Source organism: Oncorhynchus gorbuscha, linkage group LG14, assembly GCF_021184085.1.
Source record: "Oncorhynchus gorbuscha isolate QuinsamMale2020 ecotype Even-year linkage group LG14, OgorEven_v1.0, whole genome shotgun sequence".
NCBI lineage: Eukaryota > Metazoa > Chordata > Actinopteri > Salmoniformes > Salmonidae > Oncorhynchus > Oncorhynchus gorbuscha.
The window spans coordinates 2,388,899-2,401,875 of record NC_060186.1 but is presented as its reverse complement, the minus strand read 5'-3'; the positions used below and the strand labels follow the sequence as shown (position 1 = coordinate 2,401,875).

The following is a 12,977-nucleotide window of genomic DNA, read 5'->3' as shown; positions in this document are numbered from 1 at the left end:
CGTTGGGCGTAGTGTGTTAATTTAGAGGAACGACAACAGGCAGGTATCATGTCTCTATCGTTGGGCGTAGTGTGTTGATCTAGAGGAACGACAACAGGCAGGTATCATGTCTCTATCGTTGGGCGTAGTGTGTTGATGTAGAGGAACGACAACAGGCTTTTCTGTCAGGTATCATGTCTCTATCGTTGGGCGTAGTGTGTTAATTTAGAGGAACGACAACAGGCAGGTATCATGTCTCTATCGTTGGGCGTAGTGTGTTGATTTAGAGGAACGACAACAGGCAGGTATCATGTCTCTATCGTTGGGCGTAGTGTGTTGATGTAGAGGAACGACAACAGGCAGGTATCATGTCTCTATCGTTGGGCGTAGTGTGTTGATGTAGAGGAACGACAACAGGCTTTTCTGTCAGGTATCATGTCTCTATCGTTGGGCGTAGTGTGTTGATTTAGAGGAACGACAACAGGCTGTATCGTTGGGCGTAGTGTGTTGATGTAGAGGAACGACAACAGGCTTTTCTGTCAGGTATCATGTCTCTATCGTTGGGCGTAGTGTGTTGATGTAGAGGAACGACAACAGGCAGGTATCATGTCTCTATCGTTGGACGTAGTGTGTTGATGTAGAGGAACGACAACAGGCTCTATCGTTGGGCGTAGTGTGTTGATCTAGAGGAACGACAACAGGCAGGTATCGTGTCTCTATCGTTGGGTATAGTGGGTTGATTTAGAGGAACGACAACAGGCAGGTATCATGTCTCTATCGTTGGGCGTAGTGTGTTGATGTAGAGGAACGACAACAGGCTTTTCTGTCAGGTATCATGTCTCTATCGTTGGGCGTAGTGTGTTGATTTAGAGGAACGACAACAGGCAGGTATCATGTCTCTATCGTTGGGCGTAGTGTGTTGATTTAGAGGAACGACAACAGGCAGGTATCATGTCTCTATCGTTGGGCGTAGTGTGTTGATGTAGAGGAACGACAACAGGCTTTTCTGTCAGGTATCATGTCTCTATCGTTGGGCGTAGTGTGTTGATTTAGAGGAACGACAACAGGCAGGTATCATGTCTCTATCGTTGGGCGTAGTGTGTTGATGTAGAGGAACGACAACAAGCTGTATCGTTGGACGTAGTGTGTTGATTTAGAGAAACGACAACAGGCTGTATCGTTGGACGTAGTGTGTTGATTTAGAGAAACGACAACAGGCAGGTATCATGTCTCTATCGTTGGGCGTAGTGTGTTGATTTAGAGGAACGACAACAGGCAGGTATCATGTCTCTATCGTTGGGCGTAGTGTGTTGATTTAGAGGAACGACAACAGGGCAGGTATCATGTCTCTATCGTTGGGCGTAGTGTGTTGATTTAGAGGAACGACAACAGGCAGGTATCATGTCTCTATCGTTGGGCGTAGTGTGTTGATTTAGAGGAACGACAACAGGCAGGTATCATGTCTCTATCGTTGGGCGTAGTGTGTTGATTTAGAGGAACGACAACAGGCAGGTATCATGTCTCTATCGTTGGGCGTAGTGTGTTGATTTAGAGGAACGACAACAGGCAGGTATCATGTCTCTATCGTTGGGCGTAGTGTGTTGATTTAGAGGAACGACAACAGGCAGGTATCATGTCTCTATCGTTGGGCGTAGTGTGTTGATGTAGAGGAACGACAACAGGCTTTTCTGTCAGGTATCATGTCTCTATCGTTGGGCGTAGTGTGTTGATGTAGAGGAACGACAACAGGCAGGTATCATGTCTCTATCGTTGGGCGTAGTGTGTTGATTTAGAGGAATGGCAACAGGCAGGTATCATGTCTCTATCGTTGGGCGTAGTGTGTTAATTTAGAGGAACGACAACAGGCAGGTATCATGTCTCTATCGTTGGGCGTAGTGTGTTGATTTAGAGGAACGACAACAGGCAGGTATCATGTCTCTATCGTTGGGCGTAGTGTGTTGATGTAGAGGAACGACAACAGGCAGGTATCATGTCTCTATCGTTGGGCGTAGTGTGTTGATTTAGAGGAACGACAACAGGCTGTATGTTGGGTATGATGTCTCTGTTGATGTTAGAGGAACGACAACAGGCAGGTATCATGTCTCTATCGTTGGGCGTAGTGTGTTGATTTAGAGGAACGACAACAGGCTCTATCGTTGGGCGTAGTGTGTTGATCTAGAGGAACGACAACAGGCAGGTATCATGTCTCTATCGTTGGGCATAGTGTGTTGATTTAGAGGAACGACAACAGGCTTTTCTGTCAGGTATCATGTCTCTATCGTTGGACGTAGTGTGTTGATTTAGAGGAACGACTGTATTTAGATTTAGATGAACAGGCTGTATCGTTGGACGTTGTGTGTGTGTGGTAAATGTAGGAAGGAAGATAACTCAGTTCACATCCTGTTTTTAAATTTTAAATGGACTTTCCTCCAGGGGAACAACACTGCACACTAATCAGGAATTCCACTGTAATTAAACACTAGCCGACTTCTATATTTATTTATAGGAATATTTAGTGTGTTGATGATCCTCCCGTTATATATATGAATATTTAGTGTGTTGATGATCCTCCCGTTATATATATGAATATTTAGTGTGTTGATGATCCTCCCGTTATTTATAGGAATATTTAGTGTGATGATGATCCTCCCGTTATTTATAGGAATATTTAGTGTGATGATGATCCTCCCGTTATATATATGAATATTTAGTGTGTTGATGATCCTCCCGTTATATATATGAATATTTAGTGTGTTGATGATCCTCCCGTTATATATATGAATATTTAGTGTGTTGATGATCCTCCCGTTATATATATGAATATTTAGTGTGTTGATGATCCTCCCGTTATATATATGGATATTTAGTGTGTTGATGATCCTCCCGTTATATATATGAATATTTAGTGTGTTGATGATCCTCCCGTTATATATATGAATATTTAGTGTGTTGATGATCCTCCCGTTATTTATAGGGATATTTAGTGTGTTGATGATCCTCCCGTTATATATATGAATATTTAGTGTGTTGATGATCCTCCCGTTATATATATGAATATTTAGTGTGTTGATGATCCTCCCGTTATATATATGGATATTTAGTGTGTTGATGATCCTCCCGTTATATATATGAATATTTAGTGTGTTGATGATCCTCCCGTTATATATATGAATATTTAGTGTGTTGATGATCCTCCCGTTATTTATAGGGATATTTAGTGTGTTGATGATCCTCCCGTTATATATATGAATATTTAGTGTGTTGATGATCCTCCCGTTATATATATGAATATTTAGTGTGTTGATGATCCTCCCGTTATATATATGAATATTTAGTGTGTTGATGATCCTCCCGTTATTTATAGGAATATTTAGTGTGATGATGATCCTCCCGTTATATATATGAATATTTAGTGTGTTGATGATCCTCCCGTTATATATATGGATATTTAGTGTGTTGATGATCCTCCCGTTATATATATGAATATTTAGTGTGTTGATGATCCTCCCGTTATATATATGAATATTTAGTGTGATGATGATCCTCCCGTTATATATATGAATATTTAGTGTGTTGATGATCCTCCCGTTATATATATGAATATTTAGTGTGTTGATGATCCTCCCGTTATATATATGAATATTTAGTGTGTTGATGATCCTCCCGTGCCATTCATCATGGTTCAGGTAGTTTATGAGGAGTTGTGACCAAGACAGTGATTGTATGTAGATGGAAAAAGCTCATTATCCCTCCTCCCTGTTCCACCGTAACAGACTGTAATGACCAACGCCAAAGACAGCGTCACGTCACCCAGAGGAACTAGAGCAGAATCACAAAGCTATTTGGGGAGATTGATATTCCCTCCCAGGTGTGTCTGGGGAGTTTAATGAGGATGTAATGTGGTGTGATTTGTAGTGTGATACAGATTAAACTGTATCCAGGGTGACGGAAGTGCAGAACAAGTTCTGCTTTGTTTTTGTTTTTATGTGTGTGATCAATAACTACTTCTCTATTCTCCTCCTCCCTTTCCTTTCCTCCCCCTCTCCTCCTCCCTCTCCTCTCCTTTCCTCCCCTCTCCTCCTCCCTTCCTCCTCCCTTCCTCCCCTCTCCTCCTCCTTTCCTTCCCCTCTCCTCCTCCCCTTCCTCCTCCTCCTTTCCTTTTCCTTCCCCTCTCCTCCTCCCCTTCCTCTTCCTCCCTCCCCCTTGCCCCCCTTTCCTCCCCTTTCCTCCTCCCTTTCCTCCTCCCTTTCCTCCTCCCTTTCCTCCTCCCTTTCCTCCTCCCTTCCTCCCCCCTTTCCTCCCCCTTTCCTCCCCCCTTTCCTCCTCCCTTTCCTCCTCCCCCTCCTCCTCCCCTTTCCTCCTCCCTCTCCTCCTCCCCTTTCCTCCTCCCTCTCCTCCTCCTCCCCTTTCCTCCTCCCTCTCCTCCTCCTCCCCTTTCCTCCTCCCTCTCCTCCTCCTCCCCTTTCCTCCTCCCTCTCCTCCTCCTCCCCTTTCCTCCTCCCTCTCCTCCTCCTCCCCTTTCCTCCTCCCTCTCCTCCTCCTCCCCTTTCCTCCTCCCTCTCCTCCTCCTCCCTTTCGTCCCCTTTCCTCCCCTTTCCTCCTCCCTTTCCTCCCTCTCCTCCTCCCTTTCCTTCCCTTTCCTTCCCTTTCCTCCTCCCTTCCCCACTACTCTCCCCTCCGATCTTCTCGTTCTCTTCTTCCTGACAGCCACACTATTTAATCACCCTGAAAACAGTCTGGAAGTTGTAATTTGTAGTTTTATATTTATCATAATATCCTCTGGCTGTGAGAGGAGGGAAGAAACGGAAACATGATTTTTCTTGCCCTTTGCCCTCGTTAGCCCAACTCTCCTGCTAAGTGTGTGTGTGTGTGTGTCTCTCTCCTGGCTGTGTGCCCTCGTTAGCCCAACTCTCCTGCTAAGTGTGTGTGTTTCTAGTGTGTGCGCACTTGTGTCTCCTGTGTGTGTGTGTGTGTGTGTGTGTGTCTCCTGGCTGTGTGTGTCTCCTGGCTGTCTCTGAGTCTTCTGATTACCAACAGGTCTACCCTGCTTCATTCCAATCCATTCAAATCAACTTCAGAGCTCCTTCTTTCCAGCGACGTGAGGATGTAATGTCTCTGGGAACATCATTAGACCAGCGCAGTCAGGAGTTGTAAATGTCTAATTGTTGAGCACTCTTTTTATTTGTTCATGTTATTTCTTACTGTGGTAATCAGACGGTTCTATGTGGTAGTATTTAGTGATGGGGGGAAGATCGATGCTGTTGGGGGGGGGGGGGTCGATGCTGTGGGGGAAGATCGATGCTGTTGGGGGGGAAGGGGGGGGGATCGATGCTGTGGGGGGGGGAGATCGATGCTGTTGGGGGGGGTGATCGATGCTGTGGGGGAAGATCGATGCTGTTGGGGGGATTTACATTTAAGTCATTTAGCAGACGCTCTTATCCAGAGCGACTTACAAATTGGTGCATTCACCTTATGACATCCAGTGGAACAGTCACTTTACAATAGTGCATCTAAATCTTAAAGGGGGGGTGAGAGGGATTACTTATCCTATCCTAGGTATTCCTTAAAGAGGTGGGGTTTCAGGTGTCTCCGGAAGGTGGTGATTGACTCCGCTATCCTGGCGTCGTGAGGGAGTTTGTTCCACCATTGGGGGGCCAGAGCAGCGAACAGTTTTGACTGGGCTGAGCGGGAGCTGTACTTCCTCAGTGGTAGGCAGGCGAGCAGGCCAGAGGTGGATGAACGCAGTGCCCTTGTTTGGGTGTAGGGCCTGATCAGAGCCTGGAGGTACTGAGGTGCCGTTCCCCTCACAGCTCCGTAGGCAAGCACCATGGTCTTGTAGCGGATGCGAGCTTCAACTGGAAGCCAGTGGAGAGAGCGGAGGAGCGGGGTGATGTGAGAGAACTTGGGAAGGTTGAACACCAGACGGGCTGCGGCGTTCTGGATGAGTTGCAGGGGTTTAATGGCACAGGCAGGGAGCCCAGCCAACAGCGAGTTGCAGTAATCCAGACGGGAGATGACAAGTGCCTGGATTAGGACCTGCGCCGCTTCCTGTGTGAGGCGGGGTCGTACTCTGCGGATGTTGTAGAGCATGAACCTACAGGAACGGGCCACCGCCTTGATGTTAGTTGAGAACGACAGGGTGTTGTCCAGGATCACGCCAAGGTTCTTAGCGCTCTGGGAGGAGGACACAATGGAGTTGTCAACCGTGATGGCGAGATCATGGAACGGGCAGTCCTTCCCCGGGAGGAAGAGCAGCTCCGTCTTGCCGAGGTTCAGCTTGAGGTGGTGATCCGTCATCCACACTGATATGTCTGCCAGACATGCAGAGATGCGATTCGCCACCTGGTCATCAGAAGGGGGAAAGGAGAAGATTAATTGTGTGTCGTCTGCATAGCAATGATAGGAGACACCATGTGAGGTTATGACAGAGCCAAGTGACTTGGTGTATAGCGAGAATAGGAGAGGGCCTAGAACAGAGCCCTGGGGGACACCAGTGGTGAGAGCGCGTGGTGAGGAGACAGATTCTCGCCGCGCCACCTGGTAGGAGCGACCTGTCAGGTAGGACGCAACCAAGCGTGGGCCGCGCCGGAGATGCCCAACTCGGAGAGGGTGGAGAGGAGAGATCGATGCTGTGGGGGAAGATCGATGCTGAAATGGGGGGGGGGGGTCGATGCTGTGGGGGAAGATCGATGCTGTTGGGGATGGGGTTGGTGGGGAAGATCGATGCTGATGGGGGGGGTTGATGCTGGGGGGGATCGATGTTGTTACATATCACAATATTATTTTGGACGATATTATAATGATATGGATTTGGCGTCCGATTGATAGCGCTAGTCGACTACACCGACTAGACCTAATCGGATTGCCGTGTAGAATCGGATCGCCGTGTAGAATCGGATTTACATATCGTATCGGCTTTACATATCGTATCGGCATCTAAGTATTGTGAGAATATCGTACTGTGATGTCCTTTGCTATATTTCTAGGGCTGGGTATTTCCAGGGACGATACGATATTCCCAGAATACTTAGTTGCCAATACTATATTGTGATTATCTTACATGAGGATGTGTTGTCGATGCTGATCACCATTGTTAATTGTCTCTCTGCTCTGCAGGACGTTGTTGGTCCGTCTGGAGAACGGGGACTTCGGCCGTGGATTTGATGACTTCTGTCCTCACCTCCACCACTACGTTACCTACGTAGACAACATCCAGAACGCCAACAGGGTCCTGGCGGTAAGAACACTTCTTATTGTATTGTTGTGAACAACAACTCTCAGAACCCTGTGAGGTTCTGTGTTCCGGTAAGAACACCACTTCTTATTGTATTGTTGTGAACAACAACTCTCAGAACCCTGTGAGGTTCTGTGTTCCGGTAAGAACACCACTTCTTATTGTATTGTTGTGATCAACAACTCTCAGAACCCTGTGAGGTTCTGTGGTAAGAACACCACTTCTTATTGTATTGTTGTGAACAACAACTCTCGGAACCCTGTGAGGTTCTGTGTTCCGGTAAGAACACCACTTGTTGTATTGTTGTGAACAACAACTCTCAGAACCCTGTGAGGTTCCGTGTTCCGGTAAGAACACCACTTCTTATTGTATTGTTGTGATCAACAACTCTCAGAACCCTGTGAGGTTCTGTGTTCCGGTAAGAACACCACTTCTTATTGTATTGTTGTGAACAACAACTCTCAGAACCCTGTGAGGTTCTGTGTTCCGGTAAGAACTTTGGGCGCCCTTTTCATCCGGACGTGAAAATACTGCCCCCTAGCCCGACGAGGTTATTAAAGACGGAAAGCTATTTCACAAATTAACTTTTTTAAGAAGACACACCTGTTAATTGAAATACATTCCAGGTGACTACCTCATGAAGCTGGTTGAGAGAATGCCAAGTGTGGAAAGCTGTCAAAGCAAAGGGTGGCTACTGAGAAGAATCTCAAATATAAAATAGATTTAGATGATGTATTTATTTGTTACACTTGTTTGGTTACTACATGATTCCATACGTGTTATTTCATAGTTTCGTTGTCTTCACTATTATTCTACAATGTAGAAAATAGAAGCAAGTAATAAAAACTCTTGAGTGAGTAGGTTGCAAATCGATGGCAGGACTTGAAAATGGTTGCCTAGCGATGATCAACAACCAACTTGACAGAGCTTGGATCATTTTTTAAAAAGAATAATGGGCTAATATGATCTGGTATTGTGTGTTGGTGGGTGTGTAAATCCATGTTTAATTCAGACTATAACAACAACACGATGTGGAATAAGTCAAGGGGTATGAATACTTTCAGAAGGCCCTGTTTAATCACCTCGGCCTAAGTGATGCACCTCCGTTAGCATGCTAACGAGTCTCCTAACACGCTAATAACACACAGCCCCATGTTTCAGCAATTACAGGCGTGTTAGCAAAGTAGACCCGGTGGAAGAATCAATTCCAACTCCCCTCCTCTGTCCCTAATCAATGAGATCAGTCAATGGTCTCTCTGCAGACAGACTCATCCTTCCTCTTAACCAAGACATTCATATCACTGCGGCTGTCGGCTCCGTGCAGGATTAACCACAGGCGTAACCAACCACAGGTAACTAGGATGCTAGGTAGGTAGAGATGCAGTGGCTCTTCAGTAAGTAGTATTTTAGTTTAGCTCCATAGTGTTGTTAGCTCCGTAGCAGTGTTGGCTCCGTAGCAGTGTTAGCAGTGTTAGCTCCGTAGCAGTGTTAGCTCCGTAGCAGTGTTAGCAGTGTTAGCTCCGTAGCGACGTTAGCTCCGTAGCGACGTTAGCTCCGTAGCGACGTTAGCTCCGTAGCTCCGTAGCGACGTTAGCTCCGTAGCGACGTTAGCTCCGTAGCGACGTTAGCTCCGTAGCGACGTTAGCTCCGTAGCGACAGACCGGGCGGCCTCGTGGACAGACCAGACAGACCGGCCGGACGGCCTCCGGGCGGACGGCCTCCGGGCGGGCGGACGGCCTCCGGGCGGGCGGACGGCCTCCGGGCGGACGGCCTCCGGGCGGGCGGCCTCCGGGCGGGCGGCCTCCGGGCGGGCGGCCTCGCGGGCGGGCGGCCTCGCGGACGGGCGGGCGGTCTCGCGGACAGACCAGACCGACCAGACAGACAGACCAGACGGGCGGCCTCGCGGACAGACCAGACCGACCAGACAGACAGACCAGACGGGCGGCCTCGCGGACAGGCGGGCGGTCTCGCGGACAGACCAGACAGACCAGACAGACAGACCAGACGGGCGGCCTCGCGGACAGACCAGACCGACCAGACAGACAGACCAGACGGGCGGCCTCGCGGACAGACCAGACAGACCAGACGGGCGGCCTCGCGGACAGACGGGCGGCCTCGCGGACAGACCAGACCGACCAGACCAGACAGACAGACCAGACGGGCGGCCTCGCGGACAGACGGGCGGCCTCGCGGACAGACGGGCGGCCTCGCGGACAGACCGACCAGACAGACAGGGGCGCAGGGGGAGCAGGTATCTGTCATCAGTAGAGAGATGGAGATATGTGTGGTGAGACTGGCTGCTGTTACAGTTGTTCTGATTTGCGCTTTCAGAAGTGTTTTTGATGTTCACAGCAGCTGACCCTAGTTGGAGGGAGTTAACATGCCCTCGATTTACAAACTGTCCTTTGGCATGTTCTGTTCTGAGTGGCTGAGAAGTTATCTCTATCCAACTCTTCAGTCTTCTCTGTTTAGTGGAGGACCTCAGGGTGATGTTAGTGGAGGACCTCGGGGTGATGTTAGTGGAGGACCTCGGGGTGATGTTAGTGGAGGACCTCGGGGTGATGTTAGTGGAGGACCTCGGGGTGATGTTAGTGGAGGACCTCGGGTGATGTTAGTGGAGGACCTCGGGTGATGTTAGTGGAGGACCTCGGGTGATGTTAGTGGAGGACCTCGGGGTGATGTTAGTGGAGGACCTCGGGGTGATGTTAGTGGAGGACCTCGGGGTGATGTTAGTGGAGGACCTCGGGGTGATGTTAGTGGAGGACCTCGGGGTGATGTTAGTGGAGGACCTCGGGGTGATGTTAGTGGAGGACCTCAGGGTGATGTTAGTGGAGGGGGTGATGTTAGTGGAGGACCTCTAGTGGAGGGGGTGATGTTAGTGGAGGACCTCGGGGTGATGTTAGTGGAGGACCTCGGGTGATGTTAGTGGGGGGGTGATGATGTTAGTGGAGGACCTCAGGGTGATGGTGATGTTAGTGGAGGACCTCGGGGTGATGTAGTGGAGGACCTCGGGGTGATGTTAGTGGAGGACCTCTGGGGGATGAGTGGAGGATCTCAGGTGATGTTAGTGGAGGACCTCGGGGTGATGTTAGTGGGGGACCTCGGGTGATGTTAGTGGAGGCGACCTCAGGGTGAGTGGGGGACCTCGGGTGATGTTGGCGGGGGCCTCGGGGTGATGTTAGCGGTGTCTGATCTCTGTCCAACTCTTCGGTCTCTTCTGTTTAGTGGAGGACTTATGGTGATACTAAATGGTGTCTGTTGTCTGTTGTCTGTCCTCAGCTCCAGGTAAAGAAGAACAAAGCCTTTAGAAGGTTTAAGAAGCTCCAGGAGTCCAGACCAGAGTTCCTCAACTGTAAACTAGAGGACCTCCTCCCACTGCCCATACAGCGCATCCAACAGTATGTTACTCTGTTTCTATACACCTTATACACCCCATCTAACAGTATGTTACTCTGTTTCTATACACCTTATACACCCCATCTAACAGTATGTTACTCTGTTTCCATACACCTTATACACCCCATCTAACAGTATGTTACTCTGTTTCTATACACCCCATCTAACAGTATGTTACTCTGTTTCTATACACCCCATCTAACAGTATGTTACTCTGTTTCTATACACCCCATCTAACAGTATGTTACTCTGTTTCTATACACCCCATCTAACAGTATGTTACTCTGTTTCAGTATGTTACTCTGTTTCTATACACCCCATCTAACAGTATGTTACTCTGTTTCTATACACCCCATCTAACAGTATGTTACTCTGTTTCCATACACCCCATCTAACAGTATGTTACTCTGTTTCTATACACCCCATCTAACAGTATGTTACTCTGTTTCTATACACCCCATCTAACAGTATGTTACTCTGTTTCCATACACCTTATACACCCCATCTAACAGTATGTTACTCTGTTTCTATACACCCCATCTAACAGTATGTTACTCTGTTTCTATACACCCCATCTAACAGTATGTTACTCTGTTTCTATACACCCCATCTAACAGTATGTTACTCTGTTTCCATGCACCCCATCTAACAGTATGTTACTCTGTTTCTATACACCCCATCTAACAGTATGTTACTCTGTTTCTATACACCCCATCTAACAGTATGTTACTCTGTTTCTATACACCCCATCTAACAGTATGTTACTCTGTTTCTATACACCCCATCTAACAGTATGTTACTCTGTTTTTTTTTATACACCCCATCTAACGGTATGTTACTCTGTTTTTTTTTATACACCCCATCTAACAGTATGTTACTCTGTTTCTATACACCCCATCTAACAGTATGTTACTCTGTTTCTATACACCCCATCTAACAGTATGTTACTCTGTTTCATACTATACACCCCATCTAACAGTATGTTACTCTGTTTCTATACACCTTATACACCCCATCTAACAGTATGTTACTCTGTTTCTATACACCTTATACACCCCATCTAACAGTATGTTACTCTGTTTCCATACACCTTATACACCCCATCTAACAGTATGTTACTCTGTTTCTATACACCCCATCTAACAGTATGTTACTCTGTTTCTATACACCCCATCTAACAGTATGTTACTCTGTTTCTATACACCCCATCTAACAGTATGTTACTCTGTTTCTATACACCCCATCTAACAGTATGTTACTCTGTTTCTATACACCCCATCTAACAGTACTCTGTTACCCCATCTAACAGTATGTTTCTGTTTCCATACACCTTATACACCCCATCTAACAGTATGTTACTCTGTTTCTATACACCCCATCTAACAGTATGTTACTCTGTTTCTATACACCCCATCTAACAGTATGTTACTCTGTTTCTATACACCCCATCTAACAGTATGTTACTCTGTTTCTATACACCCCATCTAACAGTATGTTACTCTGTTTCCATACACCTTATACACCCCATCTAACAGTATGTTACTCTGTTTTCCGTACACCTTATACACCCCATCTAACAGTATGTTACTCTGTTTCCGTACACCTTATACACCCCATCTAACAGTATGTTACTCTGTTTTTTTTATACACCCCATCGTTCTAAACCACCAACTACTGTAAAACAACTACTCCATCCAACAATACCTGCTTTCATTTCATCCAACCACTTTCCAACTAGTTGATACAGAGGTAATACTGGTTGGTTGTCATGTGATGTCGGTTCCACTGACCCAGTAGTTTGGACTTTTTTTGTTTTTTTGATTGGCGCTTGACAAAGTTCTCCATTTCCTGCTCTGAACCATGTGACTTCCTGAAGGTGTTGGTGGGAACGTTCCCGAGTGGGTAACAGAACAGTGTGTGTGTTGAGAGGGTAGTGTTTGCGTACTGTAAACACCACCCTAGACGACCCCTGTAGTGTCACGCTTCTCATGCCTGACTTCTCCTTTTCCTGTTGTTGTTGTTGTGGTTGTTGTGGTTGTGGTTGTTGTGGTTGTTGTGGTTGTTGTGGTTGTTGTGGTTGTTGTTGTTGTTGTGGTTGTTGTGGTTGTGGTTGTGGTGGTTGTGTTTGTTGTGTTTGTTGTTGTTGTTGTTGTGGTTGTTGTTGTGGTTGTGGTTGTGGTTGTGGTTGTGGTTGTGGTTGTGGTTGTTGTGGTTGTTGTTGTTGTTGTTGTTGTTGTGGTTGTTGTTGTTGTTGTGGTTGTTGTTGTTGTTGTTCCTGTTGTTCCTGTTGTTTAGCTGCGATTACAGACGTGGTTATTATTCGATGTAGCGCCTGTTGGTAAAACTTTGACACACACACATACATACA

At 47.1% G+C, this 12,977-nt stretch overlaps 1 protein-coding gene across 1 annotated transcript in view; it reads left to right on the top strand.

Annotated features, from left to right (window-relative positions):
- Positions 1 to 12,977, top strand: part of LOC123995639 (rho guanine nucleotide exchange factor 39-like) — a 91,795-nt gene that overhangs the window by 13,060 nt on the left and 65,758 nt on the right. The window contains exons 4-5 of the mRNA XM_046299287.1: positions 7,096 to 7,216; positions 10,493 to 10,611. Coding sequence (XP_046155243.1) covers positions 7,096 to 7,216; positions 10,493 to 10,611 — 240 coding nt within the window. The remainder of the gene's footprint in view (positions 1 to 7,095; positions 7,217 to 10,492; positions 10,612 to 12,977) is intronic.